The sequence below is a fragment of the Mustela erminea genome, chromosome 13 (assembly GCF_009829155.1).
Source record: "Mustela erminea isolate mMusErm1 chromosome 13, mMusErm1.Pri, whole genome shotgun sequence".
In the NCBI taxonomy this organism is placed as follows: domain Eukaryota; kingdom Metazoa; phylum Chordata; class Mammalia; order Carnivora; family Mustelidae; genus Mustela; species Mustela erminea.
This window is the reverse complement of record NC_045626.1, coordinates 35,100,657-35,114,619: the sequence shown is the minus strand read 5'-3', so window position 1 is coordinate 35,114,619 and position 13,963 is coordinate 35,100,657. Positions and strand designations below refer to the sequence as shown.

The 13,963-nt window shown below is 57.0% G+C and overlaps 1 protein-coding gene across 50 annotated transcripts in view; it reads right to left on the bottom strand.

Annotated features, from left to right (window-relative positions):
• Nucleotides 1-13,963, bottom strand: part of CELF4 (CUGBP Elav-like family member 4) — a 289,407-nt gene that overhangs the window by 58,410 nt on the left and 217,034 nt on the right. For 27 of the 50 annotated variants that reach the window (XM_032310485.1, XM_032310475.1, XM_032310476.1 and 24 more), the window contains exon 3: nucleotides 10,256-10,334. In XM_032310485.1, coding sequence (XP_032166376.1) covers nucleotides 10,256-10,334 — 79 coding nt within the window. The remainder of the gene's footprint in view (nucleotides 1-10,255; nucleotides 10,335-13,963) is intronic. The other 23 variants (XM_032310490.1, XM_032310482.1, XM_032310525.1 and 20 more) reach the window with 1 other exon arrangement.

Genomic DNA, 13,963 nt, shown 5'->3' with positions numbered 1-13,963 from the left:
ATCCTTTCAAGATCTCAGGAAGTGAAACCTCTAGAGATGAGAATTGGCCTTCCTGCCCGATTTTACCTTTTTGGCAAAGCAAACATTACCCCCGTGGAGCTGTTTCTGGTTTTAATTCACTCCCCTCCTGGGGGTGTCTAATGCTGGGGAGGAGGGATACTGCTCAGCTGACGTCTTCATGCTGTGAAACCGAAGCCCACTGGGGCGGGAAACACGGAGGGGCCCTATAAATTCTGGGTGCCCTGACTCACTATTTAAAATGGATGAAAAGATGTTTTCTCCTCCTCTCTCTGTGTTGCAGATGTGGTTGCCGGTTTACGGAGGGGACGTGAAGTGGGGCTCAGCCCAGTTGAGGGATGTTCCCGAATGGCCCCTTGGGTGTCCATGCCCATCGCCGACAGAAGGCCTTGGGGTGGCCCCTGATGGCCAGTTGTAGTGTGCAGCGGGCGGGATGGAAGGGTGACGCTTGGGAAATGTCCCAGCTGGAGGCCGGCCGGCAAGTCTCTTCTCACAGGCTCAGCCCTGATGGTGCCACCGTAAGGTGTTGAGAGAAGAATGAGGAGGCCCTTCTGCCCCCAACAGCCCTGACCTGAAGTGGCACTCCTGGAATGATGTTCTGTTAGGGAAAGCCTGCTGAAGAAAATCTACCCTTGGCAGGCCACCATGACCCAGGGCTCGGGGACCAGGCAGAGGGGCCACCTCGGCTGTCTCTGTCACCTGGCCTGGCGACCACCCCAGATGTGGTGGTGGGGGGAATTGGCTGTCAGAAGCATGGGGGCGAGGCTGTGAGGGCCCCCAGTACCCGCACCCAGGAGAGGCGAGGGGAAGTGGAAGGGCTAGGGTTGCAGGCGAGGGCTGGCTCCCCGCACCTCCCCCCAAACTGCTCCCTACCCACCTGGCTGGGAGGTCAGGCTAGCTGCTGGCCCCATGCCTTTGCTCCCTACAAATGAGACCTGCTCATAGCTCAAGGTTCATTTCCAATGAAGGAGAAAGCGCAGCCCCACACTCGCGGGGCAATCAGCGCACTCCGTGATGAATGGAGCCTGTGTCACTCAGTGAAAATGAATATTTCTTTGCGATAATGGCCAGATGGTAGCAACTCTCCGATCCAAATTAAAACATGCATGATAAATGCCAGGAAAACAGAGGAAGACAAAACCCCAACCTGGAGTGAATTCTCTCTATAAATCTTCCCCCTACGCCCCCCTCCCCCACCACCACAGCGGCCCTGCTAATAGCCATTAAATTATTAAGATGCGCTGCAAGGAGAATGCCAATGTCAGTGGTACCCGCCCCACTGCCCACCTCCGCCCCCTGCCTGTGGGCCTGACTCCGGAGGGGCTGGGGGCTGGGGAGACCCAAGAGGGGGCTGCTTTCAGGCCAGCAGAGAGGCAGGGTGGTGGAGACGGTTCCTCTTAAAGACAGGAGTGCGAGCCTGGCCGTGGGGTGCCAGCACCCAGGGCCGCCTGCTGGGGCCCAGCCAGGCTCTGTGGCAGGCCAGACACACCTGCCCCTGAGGAGGACACCCTCCCCATGGAGCAACGGGAAACTAACACCCACTGCCTGACCCTATGGCTGAGGCAGAGGCCAGGAAAGGGGTTTCTGAGCCGGGAAGACCAGGAGGGAAGAGTGGCAGGAAGCATGCCAGCGGGGTGGACCCAGATGGGGGCTCTGACCACGCGGAACTGGGCAGCTGAGAAGGGTCAGAGAGGACCACCCAAGGGCAGGCTTGTGCCTGAAAGTGGACGTGTACTTGGGGGTCTAAGGGTATCAGGTATTGGGCGGAGGGGAGGGGATGGGTAGGTGGGTGTGTGCCGCTTGGGGGCTTGTATTTCATTCACGGTGACAATAGGGCTCTTGAACTTACACTCTGAGTCCCATTCCTCCCTACCACTCCCCTCACCACTAGCACCAGTATCCATCTCTCTCTGGTCTCCCTGACACCCTGCCCAGTCCTCTCTGTGGGCAGCCAGCCTTCCCAGGTCCAGCTTCCATCAATCGCTAACCTCTTCCATAGTCTCCAGGATTCCCCATCATCTTCCAGAAAACCCCCAATTCTTTAGCTGGGCATTCCTGGGAACCCTCTCCTCTGGCCCGCTGGTTTTTCTTGGACAGGCCCTATATCATGGGGCCTGCATTCCTTTTGTCTCACCAGCTTTGCAGCCTTTTTCAGCCTAATCCCTTCCAATAGGGAGCCTCCTCCAGAAAGCCTTCCCTGAGTGCTCTCCCCTCTGCCAGCTAAGGCTTGCTGTCTCCACTGCTCATCTGGTGCCCGTGAGGCCACGGACAGATCTCCCCGTCTGTGTGGACTGGGGCAAGACGCCCACTTCTCCTCTCTGAGCCCTCATTTCCCCCTCCATAAAGCGGGGGTGCTGCTCAGCTGACCTTGTAGGGCTGTGGCAGGGCTCAAGCTACTCCCACTGGAGGCTCTAGCAGATGGGCTCTATCTCCCTTCCAGAGCCTTAGCATTGTTTTCCCAGCAGCTGCTGCAGACATGGCCTGGTTCCCACATGTGTTATGCGGGGCTGGTAGTGGAGGGAGCAGAACGTGTTTGAGCTGGAAAACCGGGCAGACGCACCGCACTAGAGAAACACCTTGGAACAGGCCTGGTGAACTTGGACTGCAGGATGACAAGAGACAGGATCCCGTCTGCCCCGACTCAGACACTGTGCAGCAGCGTCAGAGTACGCGCCCTGAAATGGGAGAGGCAGTGAGACCCACAGTGCACAGAGTCTGAGTCTTCCAGAAAGTGGACCCTCTTCTCCAGACAAACCAGCTCTTCTACCTAGTTTTTAAGCTCTGTTTTTATTTTTATTTTTTTTTAAAGTAATCTCTACACCCAACGTGGGGCTTGAACCCAAGATCTGGAGGTCAAGAGTTGCACGCTCTACTGTCTGAGCCAGCCAGAACCCCCTAGTTGTTCTATATTATTTTTCAAAAATCTCAGATGCCATATATTCGCCTTGCTTGCTTCTGTTTTCATGTCTTTGCTTGTGACACTTTAGCCCAGGTGCTACCTCTTGGTAAACCTGTCAGATTCCAATAATCACCTCCTCCAGGAAGCCTTCCTTGTTCTACCCTTGTTGTGTCATTCCCATGCCCAGTGCAGCTCAGGCCCTAGGCAGTATGATTTTTATTTGCACTTTGCTGATCACACCTGTCAGAGGTCCTTACCCCTGTCACCTCCTCTCATGTCCCGTGGACTGGGCTCTAAGATTAAAATAACTGCTGAATAACAACAGAAGTTGTCATCGTGGAAGAGTCCCCGGTTTGCCAACCATGTCTCACCTATGACAGCTCCAAGGGGATCTCATTGTCCCCTCTGCAGTAGGAGGTGGCAAAGCACCCTTGTGGGAAGGGCAGGGAATGTGGAATCAGGGTCCCTAGATGTGTTGTCCAGGACTGTCCTGCTGGTCCCCCCATCTGGCTGGCGAACCCCAGCTGCCTGAGCACCCGTACAGGACATCACTCCCTGCCCCTGAGCTGTAGATAGCTTCTCTGGGCCTAACTGCCTCCATTTAAAGCTCCTTGAAATCCCTGCTCCCATATCTTGCCCTCCCCTCTTTCTGGCCTCTTGGGATCTTCCAAATTTGCCTTGGCTCAGATTATTTCCCCCCCTGGAAGATCTGCCCTTCCTTGCTCAAATCCCTCGCAGCTGAGGGTCAGGCAGGTATTACAGGTTCTGATCTCTGATCCTGAGCTGTCTCTCCCGGCGCCCTGCCCCCAGGCTCCCCATGCCCAGGTTGTTATCAGGCTGTCTGAGTGCGAGTGCCAGGGGCTGTGAAGGCCCTGGGTCCATCTCTCCTATGCCGGGGCTCATTCAGTGCCACGCTGAGGACCATCAGGCCAGGAAAGACAGAGTGTGACATTCTCTCTCTCTCTCTCCCCCAACCTCATCTTGCCAGATCTTCCTCCTGAACGCCCACACAGTGCCTGCAACAGGAAGCCATGGGAGTGGCCGAGGGGGTGGGAGACAGAGGCCCCTGGTCCGTGGCCTCTGCCTGTCATCCCAATTTCTATCATCAGTCCCTTCAGCCTGGGCACACACGCGGCAGCTTTTAAATATCATCCTGGAGCCCATTTGCAATGATTAATACCCCATTTCCTCTGAAACAATCCTTTGCTAAATTAGCCGGGGCCAGAGGGAATTTGGCGAGGAGCCGTGAGTCTCAACTTAACTTGCCGAATTAAAAAAAAACCCTCAAAAACAAAATGCAGATCAATCAACACCCCTTCCCCCAGCTGAAAACCTAAAGTCCATTTAAACTCAGCAGGTTTGCAGTTAATTATAATTTCACACCCATGGCAGGCATATTTATAATGTGCGCCTGTCCCACCGGAGCCTCTGTGGGGCCCTCACGAGGGACCCTTCCCACCAGCCACCTCCTTCCCCAACCACAGAGACCTGTCTTCACCAAGCCGCTGTTTCGGTTCAGTTGTGTGAACTAAAGAGGCTTCCCGAATTTTTTAAAAAATGTCTTCTTTTTAAAGGGTCTTCGGGAAAAAAGGAGACCAAAATTTTTGAGGGGCAGGGATTATGGAGCATAAAACCCCAGGGCAGGGGGGCCTTGGAGCATCATCTAGGGAACCTAACAGATGGAAACAAGCAAAAGTAGGAGGGATTGTGGTCAGACACACGGCAGAACTTCCTGCCCTTCAAAGAAGCCATGCCCTGGGCAGGCCACTTGGCCTGGAATCGAAATATCTCAATCTTAGGCCTCCCCAAAGGCAAATCACAGGGTCCAGCAGGGCGACAGTGACCCCTGCCCCAGGCTGCTCCCTGAGCACTGCGACTGTCTGAGACCTGCTGTCTTATGTCTGACTCAAACTTCCTGAGCTACCTCTCTGCCTACTTGTTATCTCTGTCAAATAAATAAATAAAATCTTTTAAAAAAAAAACAAAAAACAAAACAAAACAAAAAAAACTTCCTGAGCTAAAAGCCCTTACACCTTCGATATCAGTCCAAAATAAATCAAGGATTCATGTACATGAATGATCAGCCACGACACTGGCTCTGGGGCTGCTGTTCAAGGGAAAACGTTACAATCAATGGCTGGGGAAATTCTGGTGGGGCGAGGACAGGATAGGCTGACAAAACAGGATTTCCAAGCTCTGAAGGAGGCTGAGTTGGAGGCCGAGTTTCTTTCTGTCTTGATAGTTTTTAAAAACGGGAGGGGCAGGATGAGAGGCTGACTCACGGGGGAGGGTGGGCGGACAGCTCCGGGGGCCTCTCCAGGCTTTGGAGTTCCGTGTCTTGGCCAACAAGGCAGTTAGCCATCGTCCAGCCGAAGGTTCACCATGACCCCGTGCCCATCCCTGGGCCCAGACATGGCTGTGGGAATGTCTCGGTGCTCAGGAGCTACGGATACTGGGGTCTGCAGGGTCTGCTGAGGGGGATGGATAAGGAAGTGTACTCCCGCAACACATACACACTCACACATAGACACAATGAAGTACACATGCTGCCCAGCTTCTGGGGGCTTCTATGGGGACACAGAGAGTGTAAGGGCTGGTGAGGGCAGAGAATTTTCTGCTCTGAGGTCCAGCTTTGGGGTCTCAGTCACTGGATCCCTTCTCAGCCTGGGATCTCATCCTCTGGGCTGGGCTGGGGTTAACTTTGCTCCTTCTTGGGTCTCCCAGGCAGGGCACAAACCAGGACCCCCAAAGGTGAGGCAGGATGTGCTGGCCCCAGGGGGAAGCTCCAGATGTCTCAAAGGGGACAGATGGGGACAGAAGGGGAGGGGCTCGGACTGTAGGACACAACCTCACCAGTGAGGCTGTTCTTTGGACTGGGTCTCTGCCCACCCCACCCCCAGGGGAGCGTCACCCAGGAGGTCCTGGCAGAGAGTACACACTGCTCTACCTTTTCTCACCCTTCCCCCACCTCTCACTGCACTGCATCTTGGGGGGGGGGGCGCTGTCCAGAGTGATAGGTTTCCTTTTTTAAACCTGTTTCCCTCAGTCTTGGTATAATTTCAGATTAATCTTCAATTCGCTGTGCACCCCCCACCCAGCTTCACTTTCCTGTGTACCCTGCCCCACCTGGGCCAAGGGTTCCTAACAGAATCCGGAGGGATTTCTGTCTACCCAGAAGCTTTTGTCAGTGAGACATTTGTTGCCATCTAAGAAAGTGGAAACTCCTATTGAATTTTCCTACAGCGGGACCAGCCTGCACATCTATTTCCTCTACACGCTCACTAATTGCCAACTTAGAGTATGAAACTAAATAGCTAGAAAAGTCTGCGCACCCAACCCGGGGAGGTCAAAAGAGTGGCCACGGGTCTCCTGGGGCCTTAGGACCTGGCTGCAGCAGGGAGCTGCCCACGGCCCTCCGCTGGGCGGCCCGGGCCTCTCCTACCACGTTTGTTCGCTGCCTATGTCTGTTTAGAAAGAAAATAATGCTCGGAGGAGAAATGAGGAACTTAATAGGATTTTAAAAGCCGCAGGAACCGATGGGGCTACAGATGGTGGAGGGGCTGGGAAAACGGAATCAGCCACGGTTTTATGGTGGGGAACGTGGCCTCGGGGAGGGCCTCAGAGCCGCGGTCACATGCATTGTGTCCAACCTCATTAGCCAGCCCGGTGGGACTCCACTGCCACATGAGTGTGGGCTACGGTGATGGGGGACAGCAGCCCTGAAGACGCCCGTAAATGAACGCCGGAGCCGCGAAGGGCTGCAGGATGGCCGCCTGGCTAACCGACCTGCCCGCTCCTGCCTCAGGGACGCAGTGCACAGGCAGTGACTCTCAGGCTGTCACACCTGCCGCCAGCCTTCCGTGCCTTCCCGGCCTTCCCAGGTTCTCTGCGCAAACCTGCCCTGCCATCGCTGATAGCAACCCCGCCCCCAGCCCCCAGCGACTGACGGAGACAGGAGGGAGAGACGGAGCTGGGGAAGAGAGGCAGACGGGGCTCCCAGTACTGGAGAAGGAGGACAGGAATGGAAACTGCTGTGGGGTCCTTCAACCCAGGTGATTCTGAAGGACTTGGTGGGCACAGGGAGACATAAAAGAAGCTCCTTCACCCTCTAGAAGCTTCCGTAGGGGGTAGCTTAAGACAACGACCCTGCCAGGGTCCCCTTCATGTCTGGAGCTTAAGGCCACCCCCCCCCATATGTCTCCAAGCCTCCTCCAGACCCTTAGTCAGTAGTGGAAGAACAGGACTTTGTAACAGGGAGCTTGGCCCTCCTGCCAGTGTCCACCCTCTCCCATGCCCTGGCCTCTGGCTGACTCCTGCCTTGGATTCAGTGACAGCTGCTCCTTTGGCCCCTCTCCTCAGTCCTGCCTGAAGGGGTCAGGGAGGAGACTCCGGGGTGCCTCTCCCAGAGGAGGCCTCACATACTCCAGCTAAGCCGGAGTCCTCTGGAGCGTGTGTGTGTGGGGGGGGGGGGGGGGTGTGGCTTCCCTGCAGCCATGGCACCCAGTTCAGATGCTGACCATGAACCAGCTCATGGGGCGGGACACACCTGCCTAGTGCCGGTGAAGGAACACAGTGCCTCCCCTATAGGGAGGGCCCCTGCCTCTGAGATGGCCGGAACAGGTCGGGTGCCCTCCCCAGGCTCCTTTCTGTCCCCAGCCTGCCTCATCCTTCCGGTTAATGAATTGGTTTGCTCATCTGACGGTGGCTCAGTTTAAATGTAACTTGCTCCAGTGAGCTCTGTGGGGTGAACTGATCCTCCTTGCGGAGAGAGGGCGCCTTCCCTGCCTGACTGGAGCTCTGCGGCTCTGGAGGCTGCAGGGGCCCCGCTCCTCTCTGCCTGCGCAGGGACATCACGGCCTCGATGCCCTCTCTCTGCCTGGTCCCCCCATCAGGATGCGCGGCGCCTGCTCCTGATGGAGACAAGCCCAAGCCCTCGGCCTTGTGCTCAGGGCCCCATGTTCACTTTGTGTCCCCCCTGATTCCGGCCAAGTCCACACCTCTCGGTCCAGTTCCCTCCAGGAATCCCTCCCCGCCTGCTCCAAGCCACAGCGAGCTCTCTTCTTTGACCGCCCCCACCCCCCAGTTGGGGGTCTCCTGTCTCATGGGCTGGTCTGGATCCGGCCTCGCCCCGCCCCCGCACCTGAGACCCCCCTCTTCTCCCCGGAGCCGCCGTCCACACCCTTCTCTGCTCTCATTTCTTTCACCTTTTTTCATGTTCATCTCTTTCCCATCCTCTTCCCACCAGAAGAAGTATGTAATGGATATTAAATTATTTTAAACTGACTTTCTTTCTTTCTTTCTTTCTTTTTTTTTTTTTTAAATAGCTCGGTGATAGTGCTGACTCAGGATCATCTCACTGTTTAATATTGAATATGCAATTAATAGATAGATGTTTAGGTTTGGCTCTTTTTCCCCCCATTCCACTGCAGGAAGAGTAAAAGAGCTGATTAATCTGGTTTGGGGCAAGTGTCAGCGGCAGGAGATATATGGGAGAAAGGAGATGAGGTTAGCAACTTGGAGTCAGAAAGCTATTGCCTCCAAGGCAAGTGAAGGAGAAGAGGGTTTGCATTTGAGCTCAGTGTGGCCTCCCTGGGCACGGTGTTTCCGACACCCCACCCCGGCTCCGGCCCAGAGAAAACCGGCTGAACTCTGAGCTATGGGCTCTGTACCCGAGGGACCCCCTTTTCCGCCACAGGGTCCCCCCCACCATGGGGCCTTTATCATGCCACCCTGACTTCTTTTCCCAGTGTGGAAACTCCCCTCCTTCAAGGCCAGCTCAGGCGCCAAGGTATCTGGCTGCCTCCATTTCAGGGGCCCCTTCTCTGGGACTGCAGTTTCCGCGTACTGTTCGGGCTCCCTCCTGTGCACCAGAGAGCCACCCCACCCTGCCAGGGACACGGGCTCTTCACTGCATCCTGACTCTGCTACCTGAACAGGGTGCGGCAGGTGAGTCACTGCATGACAGGGTGACCTTGGGGCCTAGGGCCTGCTGGGCCTGCCTCCCAGAGACAGTCTCTAGGAGAAGACCCTGGCTCCTTGGGGCCACCGAGGTGAAGTCTTGCATGAGGGAGGACAGTACTCCCCACCAGGGCAAGGATGCCCAGAGCTGGGTACTTGACAAGTCTCTGGGTGTACAGCAAATCGAAGTCACTGGACTGTCAGGAACTGGGTAGGTTCAGCGTGAACCAGGTAGGTATCCCCTGCCAGGGCCCTTTTCACTTGAGCCATTTTTGCCTCCCAACTGACCCACCTCGGCTCACAGGGTCCTCAGGATGGGAAGCTCTGAGAAGGCCAGAGGGAGGTTTGTCAATTCCCCGGGGTCATGGGACCCCTTTGGGCAGCACCCAGATTCCAGCTGGACTCGGGGAGTGGGATGTGAGATTTGAAGCCCTAGTCAGGTAGGTCCTAGACATAGAGGCCCTGTGCCCAGGTCAGGGTCTTCCTAGGACCCAGAGGGCAGTAGCCTGAGCTGGAGGGACCCTAGGTCTCAGGGGCAGGCAGGCCACCTGTGGCCACACTATAGTTCTCTCTGGGCAAGGACTTTGACTCTGAATTTCCAAGTAGCTTTGGCCAATTTTACTTTTGGCTCTTAATTTCCTAGAACAGTTTTTGTAGGGAGGGCGGAGAGGGGAGAGGGAAATTGCTCAGTGCCTGTCTAAGCAGAGAGGGGAGTGACCAGTCCAGACCAGAGCCCGGGGTAGAGGTGGTTGGCGAAGGGAGCCAGGAGCCCGAGCCAGTGCAGCCTCTGTGTGCCGTGGTGGCAGGGCCGTCGCTGGTGGAGGGCTCAGAGCTTCCTCGGGGAGTGGGGCTCTGAGCTTGTGGGGTGTGGCTGTGCCCTCCCACTATGTCCCCTTCCAGACATCTCCCTGTCTGCCTGGATCTGTCTCCAGGATCTTGACCTCAGCGGTCGCAAGCCCCCACCAAGGCCCTTCTCAGATTTGCCGGCTCTGGCCTGAACCTTCCCGGGTCCCAGCCCCTCTTCTCCAGCCTAGCACCCTTTCAACTGCTCATGTTCCATCAGAAGGGGGTTTCTTTGGCGACATGGAGGTGGGCACACACTTTTGGGATTCCTAAAGGAGGCATTCGCGTGCCCCGTGACATAATAGTTGTTCACTTAGAGGAAGGAAGGAACCCCAGCATCTGACAGACCCCAGTCACCTCCTCGCTTCCTCTTGCTCTCCCCCAACACCGGTCACCCAGAGCTCCAAAGTCCTGTCCCAGCACCCAGCCATGAGTTCCCAGGGCGGGAGGCGAGGGCGGGGAGTCGCTGCATCGGCGCATCAGGGATGGGGGGAGGGTTGGGTCCAGGGAGGGGGGCAGAGACAAGTGAGCCCTCACGTGAAGGGGGCTGGCGCAGGCAGCTACTACCTCCTCGGCTCTCGCTGTCCGCTGGCTTCACCTGGATCGGCCGGTTCATCTGCAACAGAGCACAGGGGATGTTGTCAGAGCAGGCCTGGAACGAGGGGGCAGACACCCACACCCAGGTGTTCACAGGGACCGAGGCACACGGACCGCACCTGCCCACCCGCACACCCATGCAACCGCGGGCCCGTGTAGGGGCACCAACCCCCATCCCCTCCCCACGCCTGTGCAGTCTCCATGGCCCCCAGGAGGGCCTCTCTGGATGGTGGACTCTGAGGTGTCCCCCACCCCGCCTTGGAGCCGCTCTCATTAGCTTGCGACTTTAGCATCTAAGGTGTCCCCACCGCGCATCTCTGGCCAGCCCGGGTTCACCGGAGACAGCTGGCTTTGCCAAAAAGAGCTGGTCTCTAGACACCTCATGCCATCTCGCAGATGTCAGCTGTGGGTCCTAGGGTGCCCTCATGAGGCTCTGGGCACCCCCCACCAGCTCCTCGTTGGAGCTGGCTCAGGGCTGTGGCTCCTGACCACAGCTAGCTCTGTCCCCTTGGGGGTGTGTGCAGTGGGCACAGCTCCTCGTCTCCCATGGTATCTAGGGGACAGGAGGACAGCAGGACACCGCCTGACCCCCGACGCGTCCGGGAGGCCCGTGTGACGTGTGTGTGTGTGTGTGTGTGTGTGTGTGTGTGTGTGTGTGTGTCTCTATCTCTCTCTCTCTCAGCCCTTCCGGGACCCACGTCAGTGCCTCGATCGGGCCACTAGGGGTCTCTGAACTCCAGGCATCACGGCTCCGCTCAGCGCCAGTCTGATTCCTCCCTGCTGCCTGCCGGAGGCAGCGGGGTGGGCTCGCCAGCCGAGGCCCCAAGGTATTCCAGACAATAAAAACGGAAGGAATCATGCAAATGGAACCCTGCGTTATGTCTTTTCCAGTGCTTTCGCCTGTCCAGCACCTCCTTAGCCCTCACTGCATTTTCATTTCTCACACAAACACACCCAGACAGGCAGACCGGGCAGAAACTGGCACCCCCATTTCATAGATGGAGATGCTGAGGCAGAGCCACTCCGTGGCCAGATGAGCCCAGGACGCCGAGTCAGCCAGGGCTGTTTCTAGGCTCCCGGGCTGCACCAGGTGACTCTGTTGCCTGTTCCCCTCGTGTGCCGAGGCTGGACCAGCCAGTGACAAGCGTCCTCGGGCCTTCTGGTCTAGGATCCGAAGTGAGTTGTGGCTGCGTCAAGACAAGTGGGTGGGGGAGTGTGGGTGCCCGTGACTCAGCAAGGTGAGGACAAGGCCAGGGGAAGGGCAGAGCCACCAAGAGGAAGGACAGAGAGGCGGGAGGCAGGGCACAGAGCAGAGGACATGAGACACAGGTGGCCTGTGCAGGGGCAAGACAGGACTCTGGGGGCCAGCCCACCGAGATGGGGTCAGAGCGTCACGTTTGCCACGGGACTTGGCACGCCTTATGGAGTTGAGGGGGAGAAAGCTACTTTGTATGTATGCTCCGCCAGAGAGGAGACTGTGGTGTTACAGAAAAGCTCCAATCACAGGGAGCAGGAAGAGGGACGTAATGAAGTTCCTGGCTTCGTTTAGGGGGTCCTGGACTCCCTGCTCCCTGCACAGCCTCCTCTGCAGCTCTTGAGCAAAGGGCGCAGAAGGCCAAGCAGGCTTCTGGCTCTGGGGGAAGGGCTCCAGGAGGGAGCCAGGGCCCTCCTGGTTCCCCACCCAGTGCCTTTTGGGACTCAGTATCCAACTGTTTTCTAGAATGTCCCTTACTTTCTGGAACACCCCTATATTAAACAGGGCCAGTGGACTGTGCCTATGCATGGAGGCTTCTACTTCAGGGGCACCCCATTCCCAGGCAGCCAGCCTGTCCCCCTACGTGGGCATTCGAGAATACTCTGTCCCAAGCTCATGGACGTAGGGCGAATTTCCAGCCCTTCCAGCCCCCAGCCCCACCCCAGCCCTCCCTGGCCTCCTCCATGACTCAGCGATAGGCTCTGATTTCTGGGCTTCCTGGCAACAGCCCCTTCCTGGTCCAGGGGCTCATCTGACTTCCCGCCCTCCCCCAGCCATGGGCTAGGCACCCACGGGGTGATCCACACAGAGAGGTGGACTGGAGCTGAGCTGGCTCCCAGGGACCTGTGGCTTCTGGGGTCATTTTTCATGTTTTATTATGATCTAGGGATGGTCAGCAACCAGACAGCCTTTGCGGGGCTGTCGAAGAGGTGCCAGTCTTGATGGAGAGATAAAATACGGCCCAGTGCTTTCTTAATTCTCAGCAGAAATAAAGTGTCAGGCTCCGCTGGGAAGATTTCTCAGCTGGAGCAGATTCTGTACAGATGCCTGGGGTCTGGAGGGAGATCTCCCTCGGCCAGTGTCTCCTGTCCCTGTTCCAGACTCCAGCCCTGTTCAGCCTCACCAAGGTCTGGTTCTGCCCTGAGGAGGGGGAGTGAACAACGTTGAGCCTGTCCTGGGGAGAGGAGGCTGTGCCGGGCAGCAGAGATGGTGGTGAGGAAGGGAACAGCGAGAGGTGATGGGTAGGATGGGGGAGGGGCACTGCACCTTGTCCTTCTTCTAACTTTGCCCCCTCAGACCCTGGCCTCTAGGAGCCGCTGGCCACACGGCCCCACGCTGTCCCTTACAGGTGAATAGCATGCTTCAAGGACACTGGAGCCTGCTTCTTGGGGCCTTTTCTCTCCCATGTCTGTTGCTCCTCTCTCCAGGCATCCCCCTAGGTCTTTGTATTATCTTTCCAGGAGGGCGTGGGGCTGGGAGCTGGTGGGACCTGGGCTGGCGTGCAGGTGCCCCCCTTGCTGATTCTCTTTCTGAGGTGTCGTCTGTGTCCCTCTGTGACCTTCCACCTGGGTTGTGCCTTTGCATGCCTGCAGCACGGAGTGGGAGGGCAGGGAGGGGGTGGCAACTCAGGGCTGCCCCCCTGGGTCAGGAACAGCTCCCTGAAGGCACCCTGAAGTCTTCTGGGGTCAGTCCTTCGGGGACATCACCAACTCTTACTGTGTTTCCGCTTCCAGCTCAGGTCCTATCACGGGGAGTGAGTGGTTGTGGCCCAGGTTTGGGGGTCTTCCCTGTCGCTATTGCAGCAGAGGGCTGGTGGTGGCTTCTTCTGCCAGTTCTGCCTCCCCTCCCCCTCCCCATCTCTGCCACTTTTTGCATCAACACATATCCATGCATTAAACAAGACATTCCATTAATTTCTTCATCATCATAACTTAAGCTGGGACATACCCTTTAAATATTCATTCAGCTATGAAAACTGGGCATTAAAATTTTAATAATGTCAAGCTCATTTGAACCAGGCTCCTTGGGGACGATTACGATACAATTAGAATAAATACGATGATTGAGCCGGTCCAAAGGCTTCACCTGTCTGTCCAACGTGGCTTCTTGCAGAGAGAGAGGTCTGCGGCCAGTGAGCAGGCAGACAGATTGACAGACGGGCCAGCCTGGCTCTTTCTTGACTCCCTCTCCCCTCCCCTCCTCTGCATGTGGGTTCTCGGTCAGCTCTACCATCCCACAGGTCACTGTGGCTCTCTGCCACCCCCTGAGGGCTTAGGGGACAGCATCTGGGAAGATGGCCCTGAGTAACCCCCAGGTCCAGATACCCGCCTTTTCTTGTCCCGCCAGGTGCAACCTGGACTGGACTCCTGGGCTGGTTCCCGTAGGAAGGCCAT